We start from the raw sequence: 27,714 nt of genomic DNA on the forward strand, positions 1-27,714 counted from the left end.
CATGTCTGTGATGAATTGTGCTAAGAATCACTAGGAAACCTCTGAGTGTTGAGGTGTCCTCAGAAAGCGCTATGTCCTGTGGATGGCTGACGAATGATAAAGCTGTGTCTAGGTGGTGTCCCAGCAGACTAATCTGACGTGAGCGCTTCCTTTCTCCCCCACACAGGCATTACACTGAAGCTGGATGAGTTGAAAAACTTGACGAGTCAGTTTCAGGAGCGTGTGGACACCATTACAAGACAGGCCAATGACTCCCTCACAGTACTCAGACAAAGCCCAGGAGGTGAGCAGAAAGACGCTTCCTGGACTATGTATCTTCTCCTTGGGAAAGCATCTCACACGAATGTGAGGGAGTCCTGCCTCATGGCTCATGGGAACTGGAGCTAGAAGATTGATTAAGCCTCAACTTGGGGAGGGATGTGATTTAGAGGTGCAGGTCATGAAACTTTTTAAAACCAGTAAATATGTCCAATCACACTCTGAAAGGTGTTATGATTATGCTCTTAAAAGACTAGCGACACTTGGCCACCACTTTTAATTGCACTGAGGAGAGAGGGGCCTTCCAAAGTGGCCATGTGTAGAGAAAAGAGAATGCACTTGCCCAGCAAGATCCCCTCGCTGTGAACACGGAGAATTAGAGAATTCTTATTGAGTGATCTTCCTCCCTCAGATGAGGGAACACTATAAACTCAGCCTGTTGATCACTAACATTGATGATTTGGAAACACGGTTCTCCGAGGCTTTAAATGAGTCTTGAGTCACCAGTGAGCTGTGCTGCTGTGCACCTGACTCCAGACACCCTGTGGTTTGATTCTAAGACTCATCTGCTGCCCTCCTCATTGGGAAATTTCTTTTCCCGCTTCTGATCTCCCACAGGAAAATGACCCTTCATCTATTTTAATAAAACACCTAAATATTCTTTATTCGAACTTACAGAAAAGTTGAGAGAGAAGTGAAGGATTGCATGGGGATTTTCTCCTTTATTGCTGGGGTAGGAGGGGCTGGGTACCATGTAGCCCAGGCTAGCTTCAACCTCATGATGGTGCTGTGCCTGCTTCCTGGTAGTGGAATTGCAGGCACGCGCCACCATGCCTGACTTGACAGCTATACATTTCCATGTGGCTTTTTTCAAGAATGAATTATTTGCTGTGTGCGTGAAGCATTCTCAAGTCTCAATGGCACCATGTACACATCTTCAACCAGGTGTCCTTGAATAACAGAATTTTTTCCCTTGTGGCCATGTCCTTGCTGAGCTTTGGTTCCTTGTGACTAAATACCACTTTGTCTTTCTGTGGCCATGTTGCTCTTGATTGCAAACTTACGTTCCAGAATCTTCTTATCTGGACATTAAGTATCTTCTTATCTGGCATATGTTTCCAGAAGATGAGAGAGACCTACAGAGACAGAAAGGGGCTAAATAGAGAGTTTGGGGCTGGAGAGGTGATTCAGTGGGTACCATTGCTAAGCCTAGAGGTGTGAATTCCATCTCTGCACCTACAGAGTGGAAGGGGAAAACATCTTCCCACAAGTTGGCCTCTGACGTCCTTATGTGTAGCATAGTACATGAACACACATGCTCACATATGCACACACTAAATATAAATAAATAAATAAAAATTTCAAAGTACTTTCAGCTTACCAACCATCCCCAGAACATACTAAGGGCATGGCCACTAAACACTGCTTTTGTAGTCACACTGTGTAACTGAAATCATGTTCCAGAGAATTAAGTATCCAAATTATTCAATGGTCCTTGAAAGGGGTGGTAGAACATGTGACATGGAAACTTCTTTGACGAGAAAAGAAAAGAAGCCTTGTTTTGTATTCAACATGCCTGTCTCTATGTAAAATGGTGCACATAGTTCAGCCTTTCTCAGTGCTTTCAGCAGGCCCATGCTCACCCATTTATTCATTTTAGGTATGAGAGAGAAGAGTAGGAAAGTCAAAGAGCTGGCGGTGGCAGCCAATGAGACTGCGGCGAGGACACTGGAGGACATGCTGGGTTTGAGCCTAAGGGTCTTCAACACATCTGAGGACTTGTCCAGAGTGAATGCCACAGTTCAGGAGACAAAGGACCTTCTGCATAACTCCACAATGACCAGTACGTCTGTGACCCCTGTTTTGAAAGCCTGTAGCATGCCAATTGGAAGAGAGCTGAGTACACAAGGGTTTGTAGATTCAAATTTGAGAAGAGGGGCCACAGAGAATGCAAGCCGCCCGTGAATCCTTCATGTATCTCAGGGTTTCCTCGCTCAGTTCTGCCTTATCCAGAGTCTTAATAAGGAACATACCTCCTTTTCACTCTCTTCCTCCTGCCTCACTCTCACCAACCCCTGCCCCCTTGTCTTCATTAGCTCTCTTGGCTGGAAGGAAAATGAGAGACATGGAAATGCAAGCCAACCTTCTGTTCGATCGATTGAAGCCTTTGAAAATGCTGGAAGAAAACCTGAGCAGAAACCTGTCGGAGATCAAGCTGCTCATCAGCCGGGCCCGGAAGCAAGCGGCTTCGGTGAGTTGGGCCTGGGGCTCCTAACACTGCAGCTGCAGAAGCTTAGGCTCCTGAATACTCGTCCTGGAGAAGTCGGTGGGCAGGGCGCTCTGTCACCCCAGCTCCCCTGCACCCTCTACAGGCCCAGATCCCAATAACCCATGTATTCTTAGGCTCGTCTTGGGATATTTAAACCATTTTTCTTGGAATCCCACTCACTTTTAAAGTATTTCAAATCTCATTTACAGGACTGATAGTTCATAGTTAATGCCTGACTCCACAACTCAGCCTTTACACCTGGAAGACATTAAGTCTAATGGCAGCACGTGGTGCCGTTTCTTCATCTTTACTGACTTACCTTTGATACTGGGGTACTCCCCAGAATGAGTAGGATGGGCCTGGTCCTCCGGGACTCTGAGAAAACAACTTCCATCCATTCAGATGGTGTGCAAGTCTACGTCTCTACATGCAAACGCTACCAGAGAGGTCCAAGTTGAGGAATCATTTTGTACTGCCCATGGATCAATTCACTCATTTCAAACCATAGTAAGAGAGTGTACAGTGCTGTGGGGCCCTAGAGAAAAAGACTGTGACCCCTGATCTCAGTTTGGCCTTTCTGAAGCTTTCTAGGTAAAGGCGCTCTGGGTTCTCCAAGAGTCTTCCCTTCTAGAAGAGGATGTAGGCACACACAGGCTCTTTCATAGACAGACCAGGGAAATGTGTGCTAAAGTTGTAGTTCTAACTACCACGGCCAATACAAACTTAGAAGAGAAATTGATAGAAAATCTATATACAGATAATTATGAAGCAGAGCGATATGTAGTAACTAACCTCTCAATAGCTATTTCCTGAGGGGTACAGTGATATATTTCCCTTGCACTTTCATTGGACAAAGATCATTAACTGCTCTCGGTGGGCCAGGTGCTAAGAGCCCGAGTAACAAGGTATCCAATCTTACATGCTAAGAACCCACAGTAACAAGGTATCCAATCTTGTGAGAGTGAGACAGTTTCCTGTATAAAAGAGTTCCACAAAGGGCTGGAGAGAGATGGCTCAGCTGTTAAAAAGTACTTACTGTTCTTGTGAAGACCAGAATTAAGAACCCAGCACCCAGGTCAGGTAGCTGGTAACTGCCTGTAACCCAGCTCCAGGTGCTCTGATGCCCTCTTATGGCCTCTGGGTATTCCTGTGTGCACGAGAACACACACACACACACACACACACACACACACACACACACACACACACACACACACACACACACCCAAAACCCAAAATTTAATGAACTAAATCTTAACAAAACAAAAACCAAGAAAAACTAAATTTTTCATAGCAACCGCACACCTATAATGCCAGTCTGGGGCAAAGAGGATCGTGGTTTCAGCTCAAGGTCAGCCTGGTCTACATAGTGATACACTGTCTCTAAATAAGCCAAGAGAACATAGCCTAATTGGAAACGACTGTCCAGTATCTAAAGGGTTGGCCCAAAGAGTTTCCATCTTGGTCTGCTGCCTTGCTCTGTGAAGCCCAAAGCATTACAAGTTCTGCACCGAGGAAGCTCTTGGCAGAGCAAGTGGACCGGCATCTGTGGCGTCCTGGGGAGCTGCCTACATGTGTCGCTAAGTCCCGGGATGCTGTTTTCTCCCTGTCAGATCAAAGTAGCCGTGTCTGCGGACAGAGACTGCATCCGTGCCTACCAGCCTCAGATATCTTCTACCAATTACAACACCTTGTTACTGAACGTTAAGACCCAGGAGCCCGACAACCTTCTCTTCTACCTCGGCAGCAGCAGCAGCGTAAGTGATGGACACTGGGTGTTTGGGAATTCAGGTGTTTCCTCTGTGGGCACTCCACTGATGAGAGCAAAAACACGACGGTCCTGAGATTGCTAGATTCTCCTACCAAGGAAAACCTTTGCTACAGTTGTAATGTTGAATGTTGTTAGAAATATTTAAATCTCAGCCTGAGATTTCTACCCTGCCTTAACTCTTTAAGTTCCCAGATGAAAGACACACACCCCCTTTACATTTACAATAGGCCTTAAACAACACAAGAGCTGGGCATATCCTATTCCCTGTGCTGTTAGAATCTATTTCCTGTTGATATCCCCGAGTTATTACTTACTATGTTTCATCTGGGCTGTTCTTAACTCCAACTGGGCAGCCCTCGTGGCCATGCTCTCTTGACTCTTAACCCATGGCAGCTTCTCCTTTCTCCTCTCCTGCTCCTTCTCCTTCTTTGTGGTCCCCTCTGACCCCCAAGCCCACAAAACCTAAGCACCTCCTATGTCTCCTTTTCCCAACTATTGGCTGTGGGCATCTTTATTTACCAATCAGAAATGTTAGGACCATGGCGTACATGCAGACTCATGTCTGGGACAACCAGGTGTTGGGGACCCGCATTTAGCGTTACCATAGATAGCAGGAGACCAAATCTCACCAGTTGAATGTCAAATAAACACAGAAGTAACTGTCTGGGGTTTGGGCAGATGGGTCAGAGGGTAACTGTGTGCAAGCCTGAGAATCTGAGCTCAATTCACAGGAGCCACTTAAATCAAACCTGGGCCCAGGTAGATGCAGACAGTTAGATGTAGGGAGATCCCTGAGGCTTGCGGGTCAGCCTAGCCTAATTAGCTGAGTCCCAGGTTTGTCAAAAGCCCTGTTTCAAAAGATATACAGCACTTAGGATACCTCAGGCTATCTTCTGGACTCCTCCTGAATATGCGATGCTAATATGCACACATGTGAACACACACACACACACACACACACACACACACACACACACACAGGAACATGCACACAGTGAGCGGCACAAGAAAGAAAGTGACATTTCTGATCAGTGTCCCCATCAGCCATATTGTTGGTATACCATGGGTGCATCATTCCTTGGTGGACTCAGGGCGATTTTCAGATAGCCAGGCATTGCCTATGGTGGCCAGAAAACAGTTTCCTAGACAAGACCACTGCTGCTTCGGCTGTATCAGAAGGGTGCAAACCCTGGGAATGTCATGGAGGAGATGTTAGGATGCACATTTATTACCACAGACGTCTGCTGAGGAGACAAGGCAAGGTCACCTGTGGCTCCTTAGTATGCCTTCTACACTCATTGGTGCCGTCTGAAGCAGAAACAAGCCAGTTCCTTGCCTAACCTTCCTGTGGCTTGGTGACAACCCTTTGAGCATTCCCAGGACCTTCATAATAGTGGACAGTCTATCTGCAAAAGCACTAATGTCAGGTCTGCCACAGGACCTCCATGCCCAACCCCAGAGATGTGGCTACTTAGAGGCAGAAGATCGCAGAATCCTTGTGCTGGCTGTGTAAACAGCAATGTGTAACTCATTCCCCTCATCCCCCATCCCGCCCCCGTAGTCCGACTTTCTCGCAGTGGAGATGCGGCGGGGGAAGGCAGCCTTTCTCTGGGACCTGGGCTCCGGCTCCACCAGGTTGGAATTCCCAGATGTCTCCATCAACAACGACAGATGGCACAGCATCTACATAACCAGGTAGCAGAGACTGTCCTCCAGCACCTCTCTCCTTTCAGTTGTACCTTATAGCATGTCACTAACGTTATAATAAACAGGCATCGAGTCATTAGTAAAGTTGGATTACAAACAAATAATACTGGATTTATATTAACTATAAAAATAAGTTGTTCAAATTATAGAACCAATATTTTTTGTTGCCAGAAGCAAGGATCAAAAGAGGTATAGTTTATCTAAATTTATTAGGTAATTTTAATATTTATTTTCATTTTGCATACATTAGTGTTTACCTGCATATGTGCATAAGCACCGTGAGTACGCAGTGCCTTCAGAAGCCAGACGAGGGCATCAGACCCACAGGAACTGTACTTAGCAGGCAGTTGTGAGCCACTGTGTGGGTGCTAGGAATGGAACTCCGGTCCTCTGCAAGAACAGATGGTACTCTTAACCACAGAGCCATGTCTCCCAGTCCCCTGATTGTTTAAAAAATATTTTTAGAAAGTCCAAATGACCAGCCTTGCAAAATGGCTCCTTCCATGGAAGAGAGGATTTTGTGAAAAGCAGCAGAAGGAGAGGGGAGAGGGGGATGAAAACGGAAAAGGTATTGTGTGACTGCAGGCTTTCCTACCCATGGCCCAGTTCCCAAATAAAGACTTGGAGGCATATTTATTTATGAATAAATGCCAAGGCCATAAGCTTATTCCCTGACTAGCTTATATAACTTACAAAACCCATTTAAACTATTCTGAGTTTCCCACAAGACTAATTACTACCTCACCTCCAGTTCATGAGTCTGACTTCCTCAGAGTCTGGGGTCAGTCTCCTGACTCTATCTCCCAGAATTCCCATCGCTTCCTGCCAGATGTCCCACCTCCTGGTCCTACCTCAGCTCATTGGCCACAGGGTTTTGATTAACAGGTGATGTTTCCGCACAGTGCACAAAACCATCCCCCAAAGATATTTTCTCAAAATTAAAATACTAAGTCAAATTGTTCCTATTAAAACCCCTTCCTGGAAGTCAATTCATGTAAGCCGTCTCAGGCAGAACTCTCCCTTTTACTGTTCTGTAATATTGTGGGGTTTTGTTGGTGATGTTGGAACTATTGATATTATATTTAAAAAATAGTGTCATAAAGAAAGGAGTAATATTTTTTTAGATGTGGTTGGACTCGGTAATGACTCTCAATAGAGGGGAGAGATGTGGTGAACTATCTGTTCCCAAGAGCTGCTTATCAGGATCTGGGGGAGTAAAGGAAAGGTTGAATAGCCGAGGTTGGAGGCAAGGTGGGAGTTGCCGGGGCAACCCTGGAGGGGCAGGTGGGGCTGTGCCTGACAGGCATGCTTTTGCATGACATGATGTATGTGAAGTTCCTTCTGCAACTCTTTCTGGCCCAAGGTTTGGAAACATGGGGTCCCTGAGTGTAAAGGAAGCAAGTGCAGCTGAAGACCCACCGGTCAGGACAAGCAAATCTCCTGGACCGGCGAATGTTCTGGACATAAACAATTCGACGCTAATGTTCGTTGGAGGGCTTGGAGGTCAAATCAAGGTACGATAATTCTTGAAGGCTATCTGAACAGGAGCCCTGGCTGATATGCTCAGTGTTAAATATATCCTGCCCAATCCAAACATTTTGGCTTTTATTAGTTTTAATTTCAGCACTGCATCTGCAGAGCAGGGCTGGTTTTTGCAAGGGCAAAGGGGTCATTTTTAATCCTGAAGACAAGAGAAGTCAATGGTGCTGTTTGCCATTTAGACATTCTTTTTTCCAGTGATGAAATAGGAAATTAATTACATCTATACTTCTGTAAAGTCCCTTTATTATCTCTTCTAGTTCTAGTGGTTATTGTGCTAATTAGTGTTTAGCAAGAGTGCATAGTATTTGTTTAATGACATCAGCTAGTTGGACTGGCTTGGGAGGACAGACTGCATCCCTCTAGACTACTGACCCCTTATCGGGTCTGAAAACTCACAGCAGGCTTCCCCCAGAAACCGAGTGGATCCTTGGGAGATTGTCCAGAGCTGGGTGTGGCCATTCACACCTACAATCACAGCATCCTCAAGGCTGAAGCAAAGAAACTGAAAATGTGAGGCCAACTTGTGCTGCATATATAAACAAGCCTCTTTCTCATCCTCCCTCTCCCCACCCCACCCCCAAACAACAGAAAACAATGTAACTGTTCGTTCTTAGAAGAAATTGTTGCAAACTGGCCTTTCCATCCAATGTTCTCTCTTGGAATCTGAAGTGCTGGGTTTGAGCTGCTCGACAGTTAGGAGAATATATGCCTCACAGGCTAACGCTGTGCATTATGTGTTTGCTCTTTGTGTCTTTGCACCAGAAATCCCCGGCTGTGAAGGTTACTCATTTTAAGGGCTGCATGGGAGAGGCCTTCTTGAATGGCAAATCCATTGGCCTGTGGAATTACATCGAAAGAGAGGGGAAGTGCAATGGCTGCTTTGGAAGGTAATCTGCCCAGGTTTGAATTTTCTGTTAGCTCTATACGCTGTATTCACGTAAAAGGCTATGCGTGGGTTCTCAATTACAGCAGCCTTTGAGCCAACACCAGGTTTTGAGAACAGCTTTCTCCGGCTGCTGACTGAGGTCATCTACCAAGGTTTTCTTGGTGACATTGGCTAATTTTTCTTTTTCTCTGAAGTTTGGTGTCTTCCAGACTTTTCTTATCAACCCCTACTCATCAGGGTCAGCATGCAATGTGTGTGTGTGTGTGTGTGTGTGTGTGTGTGTGTGTGTGTGTGTGTGTGTAAAACATTATAAATCTGAGAGAAGCTCTACTCCAGTGTTCACCACTGGTCTTCCAACCAGAATGTAATACTGAGTTACTTGTGAACACCTGAAGATTGCTTTCTTGACCCTTATTGCAGGGAACCACAAGGTTTGCAATTGGTAAGAGCAGCTTTTACATGTGCAGTTAGTAAGTACAGCTTCTAAACTGTGATACATCCTTTTTTCTCATGCCTATGTCTGATCAAGACGTAGTCCCAGCAATTTAGTAACTCTGACATGAAAACAGACCCAACCCCTGGACTCTGCCCCTCCTCTTTAGCCAATTTAAATGGCAGATGCTGGTTCTCCTTCACTGTGGTAAAGACGTCCATTTTGTGTGCATCCTCTGGTTTCATTCCTGAGACACCTGCCATCCTACCAAAGTTCCAACCCTGACCTTTGAAGCAAAGGCTGAGGAAAAAGGGTCAGGATGCCGCTGGGCTCTGTTTATCCTGGATTCACTGAGGGCCTAGTCATCCTGCTGCTGGGCTGGAAGCCTCACTGCCTACAGGAGCAGGTGGATGACTGTTCAGACAATCTAGGACTTAATAAATATGTTTTGCTGGACACCAACTGAACAAATCTGGTAGCCATTCTTATACTACATTGACCAATATATTGACAAAAGTTTCGAACAACCCTAGCTTTGTAGGATATTAATACATGTTCTTTAAAAAGAAAAAAAATAGTAGAGGGTCTATATTTATCATACATGTTTGAAAAATGTCAAGTTAAAATATCAGCTATAGCCAGGTGTGGTGGCAAATGCCTTTAACCCCATGACTCGGGAAATAATGGCAGGTGGATCTCTGTGAGTTCCAGACCAGCGAGGGCTGCATAGAGACTCCATTTCCAAAGATAGATAGATAGATAGATAGATAGATAGATAGATAGATGAGGTATATGGATAGATGTAGGTAGATAGACAGATATAGATATTGCTATAGATAGATATAAATATACATATAGATTATATAGATATATAGACAGAGATAGATGTAGACAGATATATAGATATAGATATATAGAGAAAGAGAATAGATATAAATATAGATATTATGATGCTGTCAGAGCTTTAAGTTCGTTTTTAACATGCTAATGATATACTCGCTACCCCTACCTCACCAATGGGCTACAGTTGTAGTCTTTCCCAAATGCACTGAATCTCAAGCCCTTTATAAAAATGGGATCATTAGGAGTTGCTTCATATAGGATGAATTTGGGCCAGTGCCAATACATGCATAGACTGGTACTTGTGTCTGAGTTTCTAAAGTGACTGTCTTCATTTTAGCCAGGCCCCTACACACACACACACACACACACACACACACACACACACACACGATGCATCCTTGCTAAACAAAGCTTTAGTCCACACAGAGCCCGTTGCTGCAGACTGAAGGGACACAGTGTGCTCCTCCCTGGTGTCCCTTACTAGTGTTATGTTGTAGGTACAGGCTGTCCTATTCCTCAGGTTAATGACTACACTTGGTTTATATTGCCAGCTAGACTGGTTAATTCCTCAACCCGTCTTTTTATGTGTCACTAGATACTCGTACACAGTATCAGCATTTTTCTAATTCTACCCACCATGATGGCTGTTTGCATGAACTCTCTCATGGAGCAGCTGGGCTCTGGCTGAAATGGGTTTGTCCTTCATGGAAAAGGCCTTGTGAGGCATGCTTGAGTGCCGTCTCCTCTCTGACACGTTTGGGACTGAGAGTGTTTGGGATTTTACATTTGTATTTTGGGATTTTGGGGTAATTGCACACATCATAATGAAGTATCCTGGAGGTAGGATCCAAACCTAGACACACTCTCTTTTTCCTTTTTATCGAATATACCAAACGCAGAGCTTGAGATCATTCCATATATTTTAAAGCATTTTTTCCCTTGGGAAACAGACTCATGGTGCATACATAATTTCCCCCTCATATCATCTTGTCTGCCAGTGTTGAGAGCTGTTCTGACTTCAGAATACTTAGGTTTTCACACGTTCAAAGCCGCAACTTGTCTTACGTTCTACACTCACTCTCAACGATGGAGATCAGTTTCTCCTGTGGCCTTGGATAAGGGAATCCTTTGTCCCCCACCCCCACCCCCACCCCACCCCTCGCCCTCCTGTGCGTGGATGGTATTTCTTGACTTCTACCTTGCAGCTCCCAGAACGAAGACGCTTCCTTCCATTTTGATGGAAGCGGGTACGCAGTGGTGGAGAAGACGCTCCGTCCCACCGTGACGCAGATAATAATTCTCTTCAGCACCTTCTCCCCGAATGGGCTTCTTTTCTACCTGGCTTCAAATGGCACCGTGAGTTTTCTGTGTCACTTGGCCCTCTATGTATAGAACCATTGCCCTGAGATTACCTATGTCTGCTGTAAGCTTCCCTTACCAGAGGTGAACAAATTGTTCACTCCAGAAAGTGCACCCACAGAGCAGAATGATGCTTCCACCACAGCTTGCTAGGAGAAACAATGAGGTTTGGGGCTTCACTTACAGGAGGGTGAAGGAGGAGTTAGTAACTGGAGAACGAGTCCCCGAGACCAATGCAGGCCTGCGAAGTCTCTCCCTAGCATGGGTGATACTCCCAAACACTGCTGCACATAGGGGCCTGTCAGTCAGTTCCGCTCTTCATAAGGACCCACCACCTAAGTCCACAGGAGCTGAGAGCATTACCTACAGGAGGGAGTAAACCACAGAAACAGGTGGTTAGCTGCAGTCTCTGAGGGAGCATCACCAACCTGATCTTGTCAAGGTCTCTGAGCCGGTTTCTACAAGCTCTTACTACTGTAATCTACATACACGTGCTGTATAGATTCTCATTTAGAAATCGCTTACCAATGAACACAAGTTCAGGAAGAACTGTCAGGAAACACGGGAAGGCAGAGTAGAAGCAGTTCCAGTCAGCACAGGCGTCATTCAAACACTCCCGGTTATTCTAGTTTAGGTCATGTCTTGTTCTTTGTGTAACCACAGTGCCTTGCTTTTTAAAATTACTTTTATTATTACTTTGTGTGTATGAATAGCTTCCCTGTCTGTATGTCTATATACCATAAGCGTGCATATTGCCCATTGAGGCCAGAAGAGGGCATTGGATCCCCTGGACTGGAGTTACAGATGGTTGTGAGCTGCCAGATGGTTGCTGGGAATTGAACACAGATCCTCTGCAAGAACAGTCAGTGCCCTCAACCGCTGAGCCATCTCTCCAGCCCCCACAGTAGCTTCATTTGAATCTCATCTATAGGAACGGTCCCCTTTGTGTCTTGTATGCTGGCCATTTTCAGAAACAGTCTACTTGTGACTCTATACAAAGCACGCGAAGGCAGTCCGGCTCTCCTCCTAACATGGATTTTGGTGACAGTGCGTAGCACTTAATGCTTGGTAATATTCCACAAAGCTGCTAGTGTTTTATGTGACAGGCAGCAGTGGGGCCAGGCTCAATCCCTAGTTTGACCCTTAGGGCTTCCTTCCATCCCTAACTTGGGCTGGGAAAACATCTAGAGATAAAGCCATATCTGCAGAGACTTCTTTCCTCCACAGAAGGACTTCCTGTCCATTGAACTGTTGCATGGCAGGGTTAAAGTGATGGTGGACCTGGGGTCAGGACCCCTCATTCTTATGACAGACAGGCGGTATAACAACGGAACCTGGTATAAAATCGCCTTCCAGCGGAACCGGAAGCAAGGTAGGTGCACAGGGTGGACTTCTGTGGTGTTGGCCGCCCCTCTAAGAACAAACAGCACTCCAAAACCAGTGGTCCCTATGTCCCGTTAGCATCACCCTCGCCCCTCGGCCACAGCTGCAATCTTGAGTGGTTTGATTGAAAGCTACCCTTGTCTTTGGAATGAGAAACAATGGGATCTGCCTATTACCGGGAGAAGAGTCTAATTCCATTTGTCTGAGGCTTCAGTATTTCTCCTTAAATGCAGCATCAGAAACAAGAATCAAATTCATCCGGTTTTCTTTTACACACCTGCTCTTACTGTTCAGCAGAACGTGTTCTGGGTCTCCGTACAACACCAGCAAAATTTGCAGGATCTGAAAGAACACGCCGTCATAAATGGGATGCGTTGACAGAGGTTTATGTAGTGTTAACTGTCCCTCTCTTCCCCGTCCCACTAGGACTTCTAGCTGTCTTCGATGCATATGACACCAGTGACAAGGAGACAAAGCAAGGAGAAACTCCCGGAGCCGCTTCCGACCTCAATCGGCTGGAGAAAGACCTGATTTACGTGGGCGGATTACCTCACTCTAAGGCCGTGAGGTATGATGTGAAACCGTGGGACGGTTGTGTGGAATTCCCAGGCCTCTGTGACCCAGCGTGAATGGTTCTCATGTCCTTGCCTCCAGGAAAGGGGTCAGCAGCAGAAGCTATGTGGGCTGTATCAAGAACCTGGAGATATCCAGGTCCACCTTTGATTTGCTGAGAAATTCCTACGGAGTGAGAAAAGGCTGCACGCTGGAGGTAGGAAGCAAGCAAGCGTGGTCATGGGGTCTGGATGGGTTTCCAAGTGTACCTGGTGGTTTACCAGCATAATAATGCCACACGCTCCCATCCTGTGGGTGGGTGAGATGCAGGGGAGGCAGGCAGTCCCACAGCTGCAGGCCAACCTCGCCCTGCTCTCTCTCCCGTCACCAGCCTATCCAGAGTGTGAGCTTCCTGAGAGGCGGCTACGTGGAGATGCCACCCAAGTCTCTGTCACCAGAGTCATCCCTGCTGGCCACATTCGCCACCAGGAACAGCAGCGGAGTCATCCTGGCTGCCCTGGGCAAGGATGCGGAGAAGGCTGGAGCGTCTCAGGCACATGTGGTAAGTAGCTGTGACTCAGATCTAGAGCCGTCCTGAAACGTGTGTGGGGAATTTCTGCCTCACGCGTTTACTGTAGCTGCTTACAAAAGGTTATACATGGTTAAATTAGTGAGCGAAAGTTATGGCTGCCTAACGTTCTGCTCATGGACCCAGGATTTCCTGAGTCGCATGATCAATGTCCCACCTCTAGGGGTGGATGAAAGGCTGCTGCCTTCGGACTAAAGCAACTCCTCAGGGCAGAGCCTGGGTTTCCTTCCATCTGCAGAGTGAAAGCTCTTTCCTTGCATACTTTGGGCGGTGGGGGGGGTTTTGTTATGAGTGTGAAGGGAGGAGAGAAGACAGAAGTGGCCTGTGACAGGTGTCCAGTAGGAGAAGAAAGCAGAGAAGACATTTTCCAGAGTTTGATTCCCCACAAGAGGGTGCCATGTAATCGCATAGCTGAGGGAAAGTTTGGAGAACACTAGCCTGTGTTCTGGATGAAGAAGAAGGCTGTGCATGTGCAGCTCACGGAACAGCGTGCCCTGCCGCTCCAGACGTGGCTGTGCAATACCATCATGCACCCTGCATGGTGGATACTGCTTCCTAAACATACATTATGGGGGGAGGGTGTTCAGAGAATCTGATTAAGCTGCCCAAGTTTCTTCAGTGAAAAAATTGGTCTCCTGCATCATGTAGCAGTAAACAGCAAGCATGGGGCCTTGAAGAAATAGAAATCTGTGACGGGACCACAGGGCCAGCAACAGCAGGTTGCAGAGTGATGCAGGTCGGAGTGCAGTACATCAAATCCAAAAATACCAGCACTGATGGTGACTCTTCTAAGTGCTTGTTCGCCTTGTGCCTTGGGTCTACATCATCCGTACAAGGCATAAGCATTACAGGCCCCTTGATAATGTGTTTTGTTTTGGACAATGTATCCTCCCAGCCCTTCTTTTCCATCCTGCTGATCGAAGGCCGCATCGAAGTGCACGTCAACTCTGGGGATGGGACCAGTCTAAGGAAGGCCCTCCTGCATGCCCCCACTGGCTCTTACAGTGATGGACAAGAACATTCCATCTCCGTGGTTAGGAATCGGAGGTACTTAGCTCCCAGGGATTTGTGTCAGGTCGGGAGGCTGAAATGAGCTTGAGGAAGCTCCTTAGCTTGTGAGATGGGACACCCAGTGTGATTGACACCCTTTGTAACTGACACTCGCTGTGACTGGGATGGTTGGCACAAAGTCATTCACAGTCGTAGATCTTACTCTTTCAAATGCTGGAACTCCACCACAGAGTCGGCTCTCTTCTGGTTTGTAGCGGTGTCTTTTGTGAAATGTTCATAGTTGAGAGCCTTACCTTTGTCCTCTATTTAAGCCCAGTATAAACTGCCTACAAACTGGATGGATGTGGTGGTGAATTGCAGGCTGGTTTTGGTGGACAGTATCTTGCCAACAGTAAATGCCATCTTGTCAGTGTTCCCTGTGTTTCCACCTACAACTATAGACCTCGTGTTTGAGGCACACTGGACATTTTCACAATAGGAAAAAGTAAAGGTGTTTGAATACACTCGCTTATCTCTAATTAATATTCAATCAAGCTTGCCGATGTATTCATAGGTTTTATTCTTTGATGTTAGATGTTGAGGTTTCTATGTTTTGGATTCGCACACAATCCCCTGCCAAAATTTATCTATAGGAAAATTGATCGTTCCAAATGAACTTAACCAGAATTATACATTAAAATGGGGTTCTTTGCTGTACCTACAAAACTCACTTTCTCCTTTGGTCTGGTAGAGTTATCACCGTACAGCTGGACGAGAACAGCCCTGTAGAAATGAAGTTGGGTCCGTTAACAGAAGGAAGGACGATCAACATATCCAACCTGTACATAGGGGGACTTCCTGAGGGCAAGGGAACCCCGATGATCAGGATGCGGACGTCGTTCCACGGGTGTATTAAAAACGTGGTCATTGATGCTCAGTGAGTGTGGGCAGCTCCCGTTGTGGTCCTGGGCTTTGTCATCTGCCTTCTGGGTTGGCTGTGGGAGGTGTCCTTTAAGCAGTCCCATTATAAGTGAACCTCCTTGGCCTATCATGACAGTCTCTCCCGATGGATCTTATTAGGTCAACGTGGTGGTCAGATCTGGCCATCAAATTGTATTTAGAGAGGAATCATCATTGGCTGCCTTTGTGTGTGTGTGTGTGTGTGTGTGTGTGTGTGTGTGTGTTAGGAGTGGGGAGCACTGAGCTGGCTTTGATGCATGTTGAGCAATTACTCTACCCCTGAGCTGCAGCCCCGTCCTTAATCGTGTGGACCCAACTGGATTGCTAACAGCTACATCTAATTAACGGCTCTCCCCAAGACGGTTGCTGTATGGTTAAAATTTGCAAGCCTCCATTCTCTGTGAAGAAGAGAATTATTGTGTGCACAGATGGCTGTTCATTCCACCCCCCCCTTCCAAGCTCTAGTCACATTGGAATAGAAGGGAAAGTTGTGTCTGAACCTACAGGCCAGCATCTGTCCTCAGGAAATCACGACGGGCTTAGTAGTAGACGATACTGAGTCCATCCTTGCTAGACTGCTAGAGGGACTTCCTGAGGACAAGGGGACCCCGATTCAAAAGATGTAGCCTTGAGAGATGACAGGGTACTTTCACAGTCACAGTGTCCTTCTCTGAGAAGTTACCTTCTAGGAGTCCCTGAACAGAGCATGAGTAGGTCTGCGGTTGGTTGCACAGACTCCAGTGCAAGGGCAGAGCCTTACTCAGGTATCTGTAAACTTATATACAGTCACCGGTTGCTCATCCATCCCTTTACCAATGAGGCAACATCATGTTCCTGAAAGCTAGGAGGCTCTGGAGTGCATAGCTTTGGGAGGTGCCAGCCAAATCCAGGCTGCCACGGGACACCTCGCTAGAGCTTCTAAGAGGCCTGTGACAATCACAGCTCAGAACAAAGAACCAGTGTTAAATGGAAGCTGCTGCCTGGTGGGTGGGGACCAGAGATTCGATGACCTGAGAGCCCAGCCTGCAGCAGGTGACAGTCTTGACTCTACTCTGAGCTCAGGAACATCCAGGTTACCAGCATTGTCCTGGCTTAGGGGTGTATGCTTATTTTAATCAGAACCGAACAGAAAAATGGTGTGCCCCTGTGACTCAGCACTGTGAAGGACGGTTAGCTTGGTTACCCCAGAAAAGGGAATCAATGGTTTAAAGTGGGTTCTAATTACCCATTTTAATCAGACGATTGGGCTCCCAAGCGCCTCCATGGTGTTTCTACTCCAATGCTCTCTCGTTTGTCCGTAGACTTTTGGACTTCACCCGTGCGACTGGCTCTGAACAAGTAGAGCTGGACACATGCTTGCTGGCAGAAGAACCCACGCAGGGCCCGCACAGAGAACATGGGGAACTCCCTCCAGAACCCCCAACGCTACCAGAGCCTGTAAGCACGGCATTCTTCAATGGCATCTTCCAGGTCTGGTCAGGAAGAAAGCTAGGGAGAGTGGACCCAGGCAAATGGAGTCTGGGAAAGAGACAGAGAGGGAGAAAGGGAGGGGGAAGGGAAAGGGGAGGGAGAAAGGAAGAAGGGGAGGGGGAAGAAGAGAGGGAGAGGAGAGGAACTGAGTGCCAAGTGGCCACTGAAGCTAGGAGGGAGGGATGGTGGGGAGGGACAGAAGGAGGGAGGGGGGAAGGGAAAGTGTGCCAGCTGTGTCCTCTCCTCTCCTCTCCTCCCAGTTCTTCAGCTGTACCTCAGATGGCAGAATATCCAAGAGCCATTTGTCTCTGGAGACTGGGAAGTGGCTTTAAGGGTCTGATAAACAGCCAGTAGGGATAAGGCAGAAGCTCTTGTCTGTGGGTGACTCGGGGTCAGCTAACCAAGTGGTTAGCGCACCGTGAGTTCTGATAGAGTTTGCCTAATGCCCACGCAGCGTGTCAGATTTAGGTGGGGAAGCACAGAAGTAAGCACATAGTGGAGTTGCCATGTGTGTGTCAGTGTCTAAGGTCAGGAGTTCCATCCACTGGGGGAAATCTTGTCATCACTCTTACTTTCTCCCCTTCGGATTTTGCAGAAGATGGTGTGTGACTATTCCAAAGCAGCACCGTCTCTGTTGGGTGCAGGAATTCAGGAGAGTTTTCTGGTTGTCTGTGTCTGCCTTGTGCCACATAACAGTCTCGGGGATCCTGTGTGAGACAATGTGGAGGCAGCCAGCACTGCCAAAGGCCGTGCCCTGTGCTTTTGGCTTCTGGCCAGGGTCCTGAATCCCTTCAAGCCCCGCCCTGTGAGACCTGAGGGCACTGATGTCTCCCTGTGGTATCCCAGCTATGGCTGCCTTTTGGCCATGGGTGTCTTTGGGCTATCCTTATGATCCCTTAGACCCACGGAAGTCTCGTGGAGGAGCTCCCATATCAATCTGAAGGGAAGTGAACTTGAGTAACGGTGGCAGGGAGTTCAGACTGCTCTCTGGGGAGAAAGGTGCGGAGGGGTACATAGTTCAGAACAGAGATCCAGATGAGTCAATCCACAGTGGTAGCAGCTGCTATTCTGACACGGTGGCTTCGGGGACGTTTCCTTTATGGAAGGACATGTCTGTGTCAATGGGGTCCTGGCTACACGGTCTCAGGATCCCTGTGCACCTCTTACAGGAACTCTGTGCAGTAGACACGGCTCCCGGGTATGTGGCAGGTGCTCACCAGTTTGGCCTCTCACAGAACAGCCACTTGGTGCTCCCTTTTAATCAGTCTGACGTCCGGAAGAGGTAAGCATTTCTCTGTGGCTGCTTTGAGGTTCCCGTTACCAGATGAGAAGGAAAGTGTGGTGTTATCTGAAATAAAGCGGATTTGCTCACACCTGACAGGTCTGGCATCCACATGGACCCAAGCAAGGGTCCCATCAATTTCTGGCTTCTAAGGATGGCATACTCTGCCCTGTCCTAAAACAAGCGAAGGCTTTCCCGGTGACCTACGTGGGAGTCTCGCTCGTTTTCGTCATCATTCAGAGCTCAGATAAAATGCCATCTCCTCAGAGTTGCCTGCCCTAACTACTTAGTACGGCTACCAGTGGGCCTCTCTGTGACGCAGCACAACGCTGATGTGATTCTAGCCTCGGTTTCAAGGGTTAAAGAATTCCTTCTCCTTTACTGTCTTAGAAAGTTCCCATAAGCCATCTCTGCTGTGGATGGAAGCATGGGTGTGTGGACACCCCCTCTCTCTGGAGACTGTAAGGGAGGCGTATGATAAAACAGCAATGGAGGTCTCTTGGAGGTCACTTTAAATACTTGAAGCTGACCTCCTAGTTGCGGGTGCTGAGGTCCTGTTCTCCCTCAGGCTCCAGGTGCAGCTGAACATCCGGACATTTGCCTCCAGTGGGATCATTTACTACGTGGCTCATCAGAACCAAATGGACTACGCCGTGCTCCAGCTCCACGAGGGCCGCCTGAACTTCATGTTTGACCTTGGCAAGGGCCGAACCAAGGTCTCTCACCCTGCCCTGCTCAGCGACGGCAAGTGGCACACCGTAAGTCACCAGGAGACCCTGTCGCCTGTCCCCATCTTTGTCCCTGCGTCTGTGGTAGCAATTCCATTTTCATGAAGGAAATCTGAGCAGGTGACCCCCTCGTTGTCTTTATGTTTGACATTTCTCCTGAATGATGTCAGCATCTTGTCAGCAGGGCCCTTTCCCTCTGCCTGAATTCCCCCAGAGACTTGTTCAATGTTGAACACCCAATAAACACACCCATCAGATTGTGACAGAACGGATCAAAGGTCTCAGAAAGGTTCTTGACTTGGCAAGAAACTAGTATCTTAGGTTTCCTTTGCTGTGAAAAGATACCATGACTAAGGCAACTTTATAAAGCAAACCATTTAACTGAGGCTAGTTGACTGTTTCAGAGGTTTAGTCCATCATTATCATGGCGGCAGGAAGTATGGCAGTGTGCAGGCAGACACAGTGGTGGTGGAGCTAAGAGTTCTACATCTTGATCTACAGGTAGCAGGGGAAACAGTGCCTCATTAGGCCTAGCTTGAGCCCATGAGACCTCAAAGCCCGCCTCTGCAGTGACACACTTCCTCCAAGAAGGCCACATCTCCTCCAAGAAAGTCACACCTCCTAGGGAGGCCACTCCCTATTTAAACACATGGGTCTCTGAGAGGCATTCCTCTTCAAACTACCACAACCAGTGGCCCGATGGGACTGAGCTGCTCATCACAGCATCTGCCGCTAACCAGGGCTCTGAAGCTCTGCCGTAGGGTCTCCCCGTTGTCTACCGGCCTCAATCTAGTCTCTGTCACAGCGTGCCAAAGGCAGAGCCATCCTACCGAGTTTAGTCTGGGCTCTCACTGATCTAAGGAACACGTGACCTAAAGCACACCTCTGTTAGAGTCTCCTCAAATGGTTTGCAAATTCCGGATGTTTTCATTTTCTCGTGTAGGTCAAGACGGAGTACATTAAAAGAAAGGCCTTCATCACTGTTGACGGCCAAGAGTCCCCCAGTGTCACTGTGGTGGGCAATGCAACCACGCTGGATGTGGAAAGGAAGCTGTACCTTGGAGGCCTTCCTGCTCACTACAGGGCCAGGAGCATCGGGACTGTAAGCAGCGGCTTGTGTTTTAGGACCGTCATTCTCCATTGTTCTTGTTCGAGCTATTCTGCATGAGGCTGGGGTTCATAGATAGTGCAGACCCTTTAAAGATCCTACGTGGGTCATATGGTGCAGCTTCCCCTTAGAGCTGTCCAGTTTTCCTGGACTCGAGGCTAATGAACTTACCCTTTTCTGGAGCCACTCAGCCCCTAAGCAAGTTGGGTAGAACCCGGTCAATTTGTAGGTGTACTTTAGTGAGAGAGCAGCGTTTTAGCAGAATGGTAGAAACACTTCTGGTGTATTATCACTGAAGCACCGGGTTGAGAGAGAGCAAGGGGAGCATTCACCTCAGGAATTGCCATGGTTAAACTTTAGACATCAAGATGCTATCCTACTGTGTGCTATGGAGGGAGGCTTAATAAAGCACAGGAAAATTCCGTCCTATGGCATCATCATCTCCTGTCTTGCTCGATTTAGATCACCCACAGCATCCCTGCCTGTATCGGAGATGTGACGGTTAACAGCCAGCAGCTGGATAAAGACAGGCCGGCCTCCACCTTTGCAGTGGACAGGTGCTATGCGGTGGCCCAGGAAGGAACTTTCTTTGAAGGAAGTGGATATGCAGCTCTTGGTAAGTGCCGTTAGCAGGCTGGAGGGAACTCCTTGGGTTCAGTGTGTGCTCTGAGACGATGTGGATCCATCTCTGACAGGATAAGATCCCACTAAAGAGGCTGCCTAAGGCCGAGTTTGTTTATTCGGTGTTCTGGTCTGTGCCTAACTGTTTGTGCAAAGCCTGCACCGATCTTGTCCTTGGCAGATGGCTGGAGTTTATGTAGGCCATGTTCCCTGTCCAGGTTAATAAAGACCCTGAATTAAAAGGCAGGTGTGTGTACCTATGATTCCAATGTTCAGGAGGCCGAGGCAGGAGGAGTCCCAAGTTGCCTATCAATTGGAAAGATAATAATGATAATAATGTCTTTAAGAATAAGAACATGAATGTAGTAAGTAATAAATAGAATTCACCATCCCACACTATTGCCTGGACTGCGGGGCCACCTGGCATCTGCGGGGTATTTTCATCTTAATCAACCAAGCGTCTCACCCCGACTTGCTACGTTTCCAATTTCCACCCCAAGCTGTCACTGGCTACTCTCTGGGCCCTGCAGTAGCCTCCCTCTTGCGACTCTCTTGCTTCGGACTCTACTCACATTCCCAGCATCCACCCCCTGTGATTAGAGTCACAACTCCCAGTCACCCAGTAAAATCAAAACTCAGTAAGCTTGTAATTTATCAGTCAGATTTATATCAGTAAATCCTCACCCCACAAAACTTCCACACAATAAACTCTGAACCAATTAATATTGATACAAACTGCCAACCTAGATAAGACAAACTGTCCTATAAAAATCCACCCCTTATGAAATATTCATAGCTACCTGTGGCCCTTTAAGGCCACACAGATCTGGGTTGTCCTTCTCCCCCACTCCTCTCTCTCCTCTCTCCAAAACTCTGTGCCCGCCTTCCTTTTCCATTGCCCAATCACAGGCCTTACCTTACTTTGTGCCTGCCTTCACCTGCACATAGACATCAATCCCCAGCATGAGATACGGAGAAGAGCCAAGGCTCTGGTTGGAGAGGAGGCAGGGAGCATGGATGCTGCAATGCGCCACTCAGTCTGTCTTCCAGCCCCGGGAATGGTAACAGCTGCCTTCTCTGGCCAGTTTTCATACAACAGCAGTGGTGCTCGCCAGGGTTAACAGGTTAAGACGCTAACAGGGAAAGTCCAACAAGCTGGGTGTATCCCCAAGGGACCGGATGCAGAGGAAGGAAGTCTCTGCCCACGCTCTGCTCTGGTTTCTGACCAAGCAACTTCTTCAAACGCAATCTTTCTGTCTGGGCTCGGTCCTGCACACCTGCAGTTTCATCGCTCAGGAGGCAGAGGCAGGAGAATTGCAAATCTGGTGGCAGTCTGATGACATATTGAGGTTCCGCCTTAGGACAAAAGCGAAAAAATACGAAGTGTTTCTTCTTCTGAGCACTGAAACCTGGGGGCATGGGTGGAAATGCACCTGGGTCCAAGTCTCAAACTTGACTGCTACCGTGAGTGCTTGCCCAGTCCGGCCTGGTCTAGCCTGTGGGTTACTATCTTGTGTTTTCCAGTGAAGGAAGGCTACAAAGTTCGATTGGATTTAAATATCACACTGGAGTTCCGAACTTCCTCTAAGAATGGCGTCCTCCTGGGAATCAGCAGTGCCAAAGTGGATGCCATTGGCCTAGAGATTGTAGACGGCAAGGTAGGTGGTCCATCTGCAAGCCCCACCCACCCTACCATTGGTCTAGAGATTGTGGATGGCAAGGTAGGTGGTCTACTGGCAAGCCCCGCCCACCATACCATTGGTCTAGAGATTGTAGACGGCAAGGTAGGTGGTCCACCGGCAAGCCCCGCCCACCCTACCATTGGTCTAGAGATTGTAGACGGCAAGGTAGGTGGTCCACCAGCAAGCCCCGCCCACCCTACCATTGGTCTAGAGATTGTAGACGGCAAGGTAGGTGGTCCACCAGCAAGCCCCGCCCACCCTACCATTGGTCTAGAGATTGTAGGCAGCAAGGTAGGTAGTCCACCGGCAAGCCCCGCCCACCCTATCTCTGGCCTAGAGATTGTGGATGACAAGGTAGGTGGTCCAGTTCCAAGCCCCGCCCACCCTACCAGAGGCAGAGCAGGAAAGACATGTAGACAGGCTTAGATTCAAATATCTTATTACTCACTTCATCAATGGAGACAAAAGATAAAATCAGATAGTCCTAAAACGCTATTTTCAGAGTAACTTCTTTTTATAAATTGAATTAAAATGGCAGCTGTAACACCAAGGCATTTCTGCCTGAACTTTACCAGGAGTGAAAAACATACAATGCGCTGTCTCTTCCAATAATCCTTAACTATTCACTTGCACATAAGCAAAGCCACACAGGACCACAGTGAAATGTACACACATTTCCCCAGGCACCACCCCACCTCCCCAGGTTCCTCGTAGTCATTGCAGGTACAGGCCCTCCCTGACTCCCCTCAGGACAGTGTCACAACCCACAGGACTTCATAAGATGGACCACGTGCACACCTGCCCGAGTGCATAGCTCATGGTATGCAAATGAAACCATTACCACCATTGGATCCATGGCAACCATAGCATTACCACCAGTCTCCTCCCATGGTGCTCCTTGGTAACCACAGCCTCCAGACCCTGCCTTCCTCGCCCCTCGGCAGTCACTGGTCCCGCCTCCATCTCTCAACCGTCACTTTAGAAATGTCGTAGGCTAAGTTTATGCAGTGCGTTTTCCTGAGACCAGGCAGGCTGTGCAGAGCAGAAGTTATTTCTTATTAGAATGTTACTTCAAGGGTTGAGTATATTGTACGTTGGTTTATCTGGTTTTTTTTTTTAATTAAAAAATTTTTTTAAATGACTCTGGTGCTCTTGCATCGCAGATGCCCCCTTCATGCCGGGAACCAATGAGTGCAACCATTCAGAACGCATCTTCCCTCCTCTTCCCTTTGGGGCCATGTGTGCACAGGCAAGAAGCACATGGAGGGCCATCTGGGGTCCCTCTCTTCAGGATGTCTCATACACAGCTGTAGTTCAGTTAGGCTCCTGAACTTGGTCCTCAGGTGGTCCTCCTACCTTTGGCTGTCACCACAAGTGGCTAGAATCTCATTGCTGCCACTGGATGGGGACCCCTCCCAGACCCTGTGTATTTCACCCTTGATGACAGACTTCCCAGGTGTCTTTGCCAGTGCTGCGTCTTCCCTTGAGCTACCTCCCATTCCAGTGCCTTGCAGGAGAGAATTGGGCACCTTTGCTATGCCACCCTTAAGCCACAGACACCATGGATACTGGAGTCTTGGCTTGCCCTCTCCTGAAGTGTACTTGGCCACCATGAGTGAGATGCTGGAGCCTTCCCTCCGGAAGGCAAGGGATATGGTGTCTCTCAAATTCACATGCTGCCATCCTACCCATTAGCATCTCTCAGGGTCTGATCTTATGTGGACTTTAAAGAGGGAGCTAGTGAGATGGCTTACTGGGCATAAACGCCTGATGCTAATACTAATGCTATCAGTTCAATCTCCACGACCCACAGGGACAGAAGGAAAGAAAAAAAAATCCAGCAAGTTGTTCTTTGACTTCTACATGCTCGGACATGGGCCCTTCCTCGCACACACCCGTACAATGAATAAATGTAAATAAAAAAGTAACTCAGTTAAAACAAGGTCATTAGCGAGGGCTGTGAACCAGTCTGACCTGGTGGACACAGACACGAAGGAGACCAGTTGAAGAGAAGGTTCCCATGGATTGACTTGATTGGTTTCAGTATTTTCCTGTCCGGTTCTTAGCCCTTAGGACTGCCTACGGTGGGGTCAGGGGAGACTAGCAAAGTTCCCTTAGCCTTGCCCTTCACCCTCCTCTTCCCACTGCAATTAAAACACAAAAACAAAAATAAAACCCTACCTGCGTGACAGATCGCTGCCTCAGTGCTGTGGTTTAGAACCAGTTTTCCTTCTCATCCTAGGCTTTACATTCTTTTTGAAAAACCTGAAGTCTATTTACAAGCTTTTACACAACAGCTAAAAAAAATTATCAGGAGTTGAAAGGCTATTTAAAAATGTAATTTTCTATTGTATTCTATATTTTACCTGTGTGTGTGTGTGTGTGTGTGTGTGTGTGTGTGTGTGTTCTACATATAACTTCTTACTCTCTTTCAATTAGTGTTCTTTCCAAAGCCCTGCAATACACATCTTTAGTGTGCTCTGAAATGGGGTCTCCTGGGGGTGCGGGGTTGGGGGGGTGGGAGAGTTGGGGGAAGAGGACAAATGCTAACAGTGGTGCCTATCCGCATACCAAAGCAGCTCTGGGCTCCAGACTCACTCAGGACCTATGACTCCTCCCAGCTCTTCTCACCCCACCCCCTACCCTAACTGTCCCCAGCCCATGGGCTTCCCCCCCTTCTGAGTCCCTGTCACTAATCCACTCCCCCCCCTCCCCCGCCCCCTTCAGTCTGCTGGCCAGACTTCGTCTACTACTTCCTCTGTCTGCTCTGGACTCTCCCAGAGGCCTCTGGCTGTACTCCTCAGCCATACCTTGGAGCGGTCACGTCCTCAACTGTCCACAGTAGGCAGCGTGGGAAACTTACAACAGAGTGCTTGAAATTCTGCTCACTTTCCTCAGTCATCCCGAGCTGCCAGAATCACGGCAATGTAATGTCTAGGTTTAAACACAAAAATTGACCCTCCCAGCTCTAGAGGCTGGAAGTCTAAGGCTTGGCAGGGTTGGTTTCTCCTGAGGCCTCGCTCCTCGGCCTGCACATGGCTATCTTTCCTTCACACTGACGTTTCTCTGTGTGTCTGTGTTCTGATGCTCCGATCAGGATGCAGATCGGATTAAAGTTCACCGTAGTAACCCCATTTTAACTTAATAATCTTTCTTAAGGCCCCCGAATCTGAATATCATCCTATCCTGACAGATGGTAGAGGTTAGAACTCCAAAGTGTGAACAAGTTTTGGAATGACACCGCTCAGCCCAGAACCCCTCTCCACCCTTTGCAGAGTCCTAGCCTTTTGTTTGCCACTCATCATTGTGGAGCATCTGTGCTTGGTCGGGGAAGTTATCTGATCGCGCATAGGTACAGTCCATGCTCAGCCTCAGGGGAAACTGCAGAGTCCTGAAAATGTCCTCCAGTGTCCTGAGAATGGAGCACAGATTTCAGAACTGTGGGGTCTGGGGGGGATGGAGTCCCAGTCCTTTAGGTGGTGACTCTTCACCGTCACTGTCATGGTCCTTGCTCCTTGCTTCTGGAATCCTATTCTGTTCTCCGCTCTGACTCATGGATGTGCTGTGCTCCACGGCCTCTTGGCCTTCTGGCAATGATCCGGTGCAAACAGGTCCCAAATATAGAAAAACTCACCCAAGTATTTGCATTGCCCAGGTCTCATTTCACGTCAACAACGGTGCTGGAAGGATAACAGCCACCTACAAACCCAGAGCCACCAGAACTCTCTGTGATGGGAAATGGCACACGCTCCATGCCCACAAAAGCAAGCACCGAATCGTCCTGACTGTGGATGGGGACGCCGTTAGGGCTGAAAGCCCCCACACCCACTCCACCTCGGCAGACACTAACGACCCCATTTATGTGGGTGGCTACCCCGGTATGTGTGACTCCCCGTTCGGGTTATCTACACAGGAGGCTCAGTCCTGGCGAGGTGTGAGTGCAGAGAATCATGGGGCAGCGGTTGAAAGATACATAGTTTAATAACAAGTCCCACTGTTTTAGAAAAGCTGTTCCAAGTACTGTACCTAAACTTTCCTGAGAAATTTAGCATAGCCCTGTCCCATATGAGTTTCTCACTGAGAGCGTTGGCTCTGTCCTGATAGGTCAGCTGGGTGATCCCACCTTTGCCCTAGGTGATCTCAAGGTTGGAGTCTAAGTCACAAGGATAGACTGGAGTCATGCTCCCACACCAAATCTGCATTTGAAATGTCCCAGGAAATTATCTCAGATCCTCAACACCTGCCTTGTGACTTTCCTCAAGTCCCAACCGTGCCTTCAAGTTGCCTGTTAAAAGTTACCGGCAATTCTGCCACCCTCTAAAGCCACCGCGTGCGCAGGAAGCATTCTGACCTGAGGGTCCGCTTGAGATTATTTTTTGTCTCTCATATACAGCTCACCCTATCTCAGCAAAATTAAACAGCCCTTGTGTCTTTCTCCCTCAACAGCCCACGTCAAACAGAACTGCCTGAGCAGCCGGGCCTCCTTCCGGGGCTGTGTGAGGAATCTCGAGCTGAGCAGAGGCTCACAGGTGCAATCCTTGGACTTGAGCAGAGCCTTTGACCTCCACGGAGTTTTACCTCACTCCTGCCCGGGGCCTGAGCCCTGATCTGCCGCCAGACTCTTCCCTCGGAATCATTGCCAGTGCCTTGAGGAGAACAGTCTGCGAAGTCACGCGTCTTCCATTCCCATTCCAGCTCAGGTTGCATTTCCAGAGGAAAATGCTGTATTTATGTTGAAGGAAAGCCAGACGGACAACAGATACCTCTATTAAATGGTCTAAAGTGTCAGTGCTATCCCTGCTCTCCTTCCCTGAGTTTTCCAGATGGAACTTGGTGGGCGTGGGGTTTTCTGTTGAAGACTTGATAGTGCTTGTGGGTTTGCATGTTGGGCATAAAAAATTAAAATGTCACAGCGGGCTGTATTAGATTAGAGCGTAGTGTGGACAATTTCGCTTTTTTAAAGTTTCATGCACTGGTTAGAAGTCAGGACCTGAGCACAACCTAAGTTTGTTTCTTACCAAAACTTCGTTCAAAGGCTGACAGAAGGATCCAGAGCCTGAGCCACATTGTTTTACAAGGCTTGGGATATAATTTAATGCCTCTTAGCACAAGCGACCAGGGGAAATGGGGCTGATTTGCTAAGAACATGGCATCAACAAATGCCAGCCTCAAGAGGGACCACGTCAGGCGGCTCTTCTCGTTAGGCACACCTGCATGTAGCCCAGGCTGGCCTTGAGCACACTTCATAACCACCACCATCTTCCCTTTCTGGTTCCCTCAG

General features: G+C 48.0%; 1 protein-coding gene across 1 annotated transcript in view; it reads left to right on the forward strand.

Annotated features, from left to right (window-relative positions):
* Window positions 1-27,358, forward strand: part of Lama1 (laminin subunit alpha 1) — a 124,939-nt gene extending 97,581 nt beyond the window's left edge. The window contains exons 44-65 of the mRNA XM_032899788.1: window positions 167-283; window positions 1,919-2,101; window positions 2,355-2,509; window positions 4,141-4,284; window positions 5,860-5,993; window positions 7,369-7,519; window positions 8,310-8,434; window positions 10,915-11,065; window positions 12,296-12,440; window positions 12,878-13,019; window positions 13,106-13,220; window positions 13,395-13,565; window positions 14,488-14,639; window positions 15,334-15,519; window positions 16,844-16,979; window positions 18,182-18,294; window positions 18,863-19,052; window positions 19,966-20,124; window positions 20,593-20,746; window positions 22,276-22,409; window positions 26,089-26,311; window positions 26,880-27,358. Of these exons, the coding sequence (XP_032755679.1) occupies window positions 167-283; window positions 1,919-2,101; window positions 2,355-2,509; window positions 4,141-4,284; window positions 5,860-5,993; window positions 7,369-7,519; window positions 8,310-8,434; window positions 10,915-11,065; window positions 12,296-12,440; window positions 12,878-13,019; window positions 13,106-13,220; window positions 13,395-13,565; window positions 14,488-14,639; window positions 15,334-15,519; window positions 16,844-16,979; window positions 18,182-18,294; window positions 18,863-19,052; window positions 19,966-20,124; window positions 20,593-20,746; window positions 22,276-22,409; window positions 26,089-26,311; window positions 26,880-27,040 (3,341 nt within the window). The 3' untranslated portion in view covers window positions 27,041-27,358. The remainder of the gene's footprint in view (window positions 1-166; window positions 284-1,918; window positions 2,102-2,354; window positions 2,510-4,140; window positions 4,285-5,859; window positions 5,994-7,368; window positions 7,520-8,309; window positions 8,435-10,914; window positions 11,066-12,295; window positions 12,441-12,877; window positions 13,020-13,105; window positions 13,221-13,394; window positions 13,566-14,487; window positions 14,640-15,333; window positions 15,520-16,843; window positions 16,980-18,181; window positions 18,295-18,862; window positions 19,053-19,965; window positions 20,125-20,592; window positions 20,747-22,275; window positions 22,410-26,088; window positions 26,312-26,879) is intronic.
* The last annotated feature ends 356 nt before the right edge of the window (window positions 27,359-27,714 follow it).

The sequence above is a fragment of the Rattus rattus genome, chromosome 4, assembly GCF_011064425.1.
Source record: "Rattus rattus isolate New Zealand chromosome 4, Rrattus_CSIRO_v1, whole genome shotgun sequence".
NCBI classification, from domain to species: domain Eukaryota; kingdom Metazoa; phylum Chordata; class Mammalia; order Rodentia; family Muridae; genus Rattus; species Rattus rattus.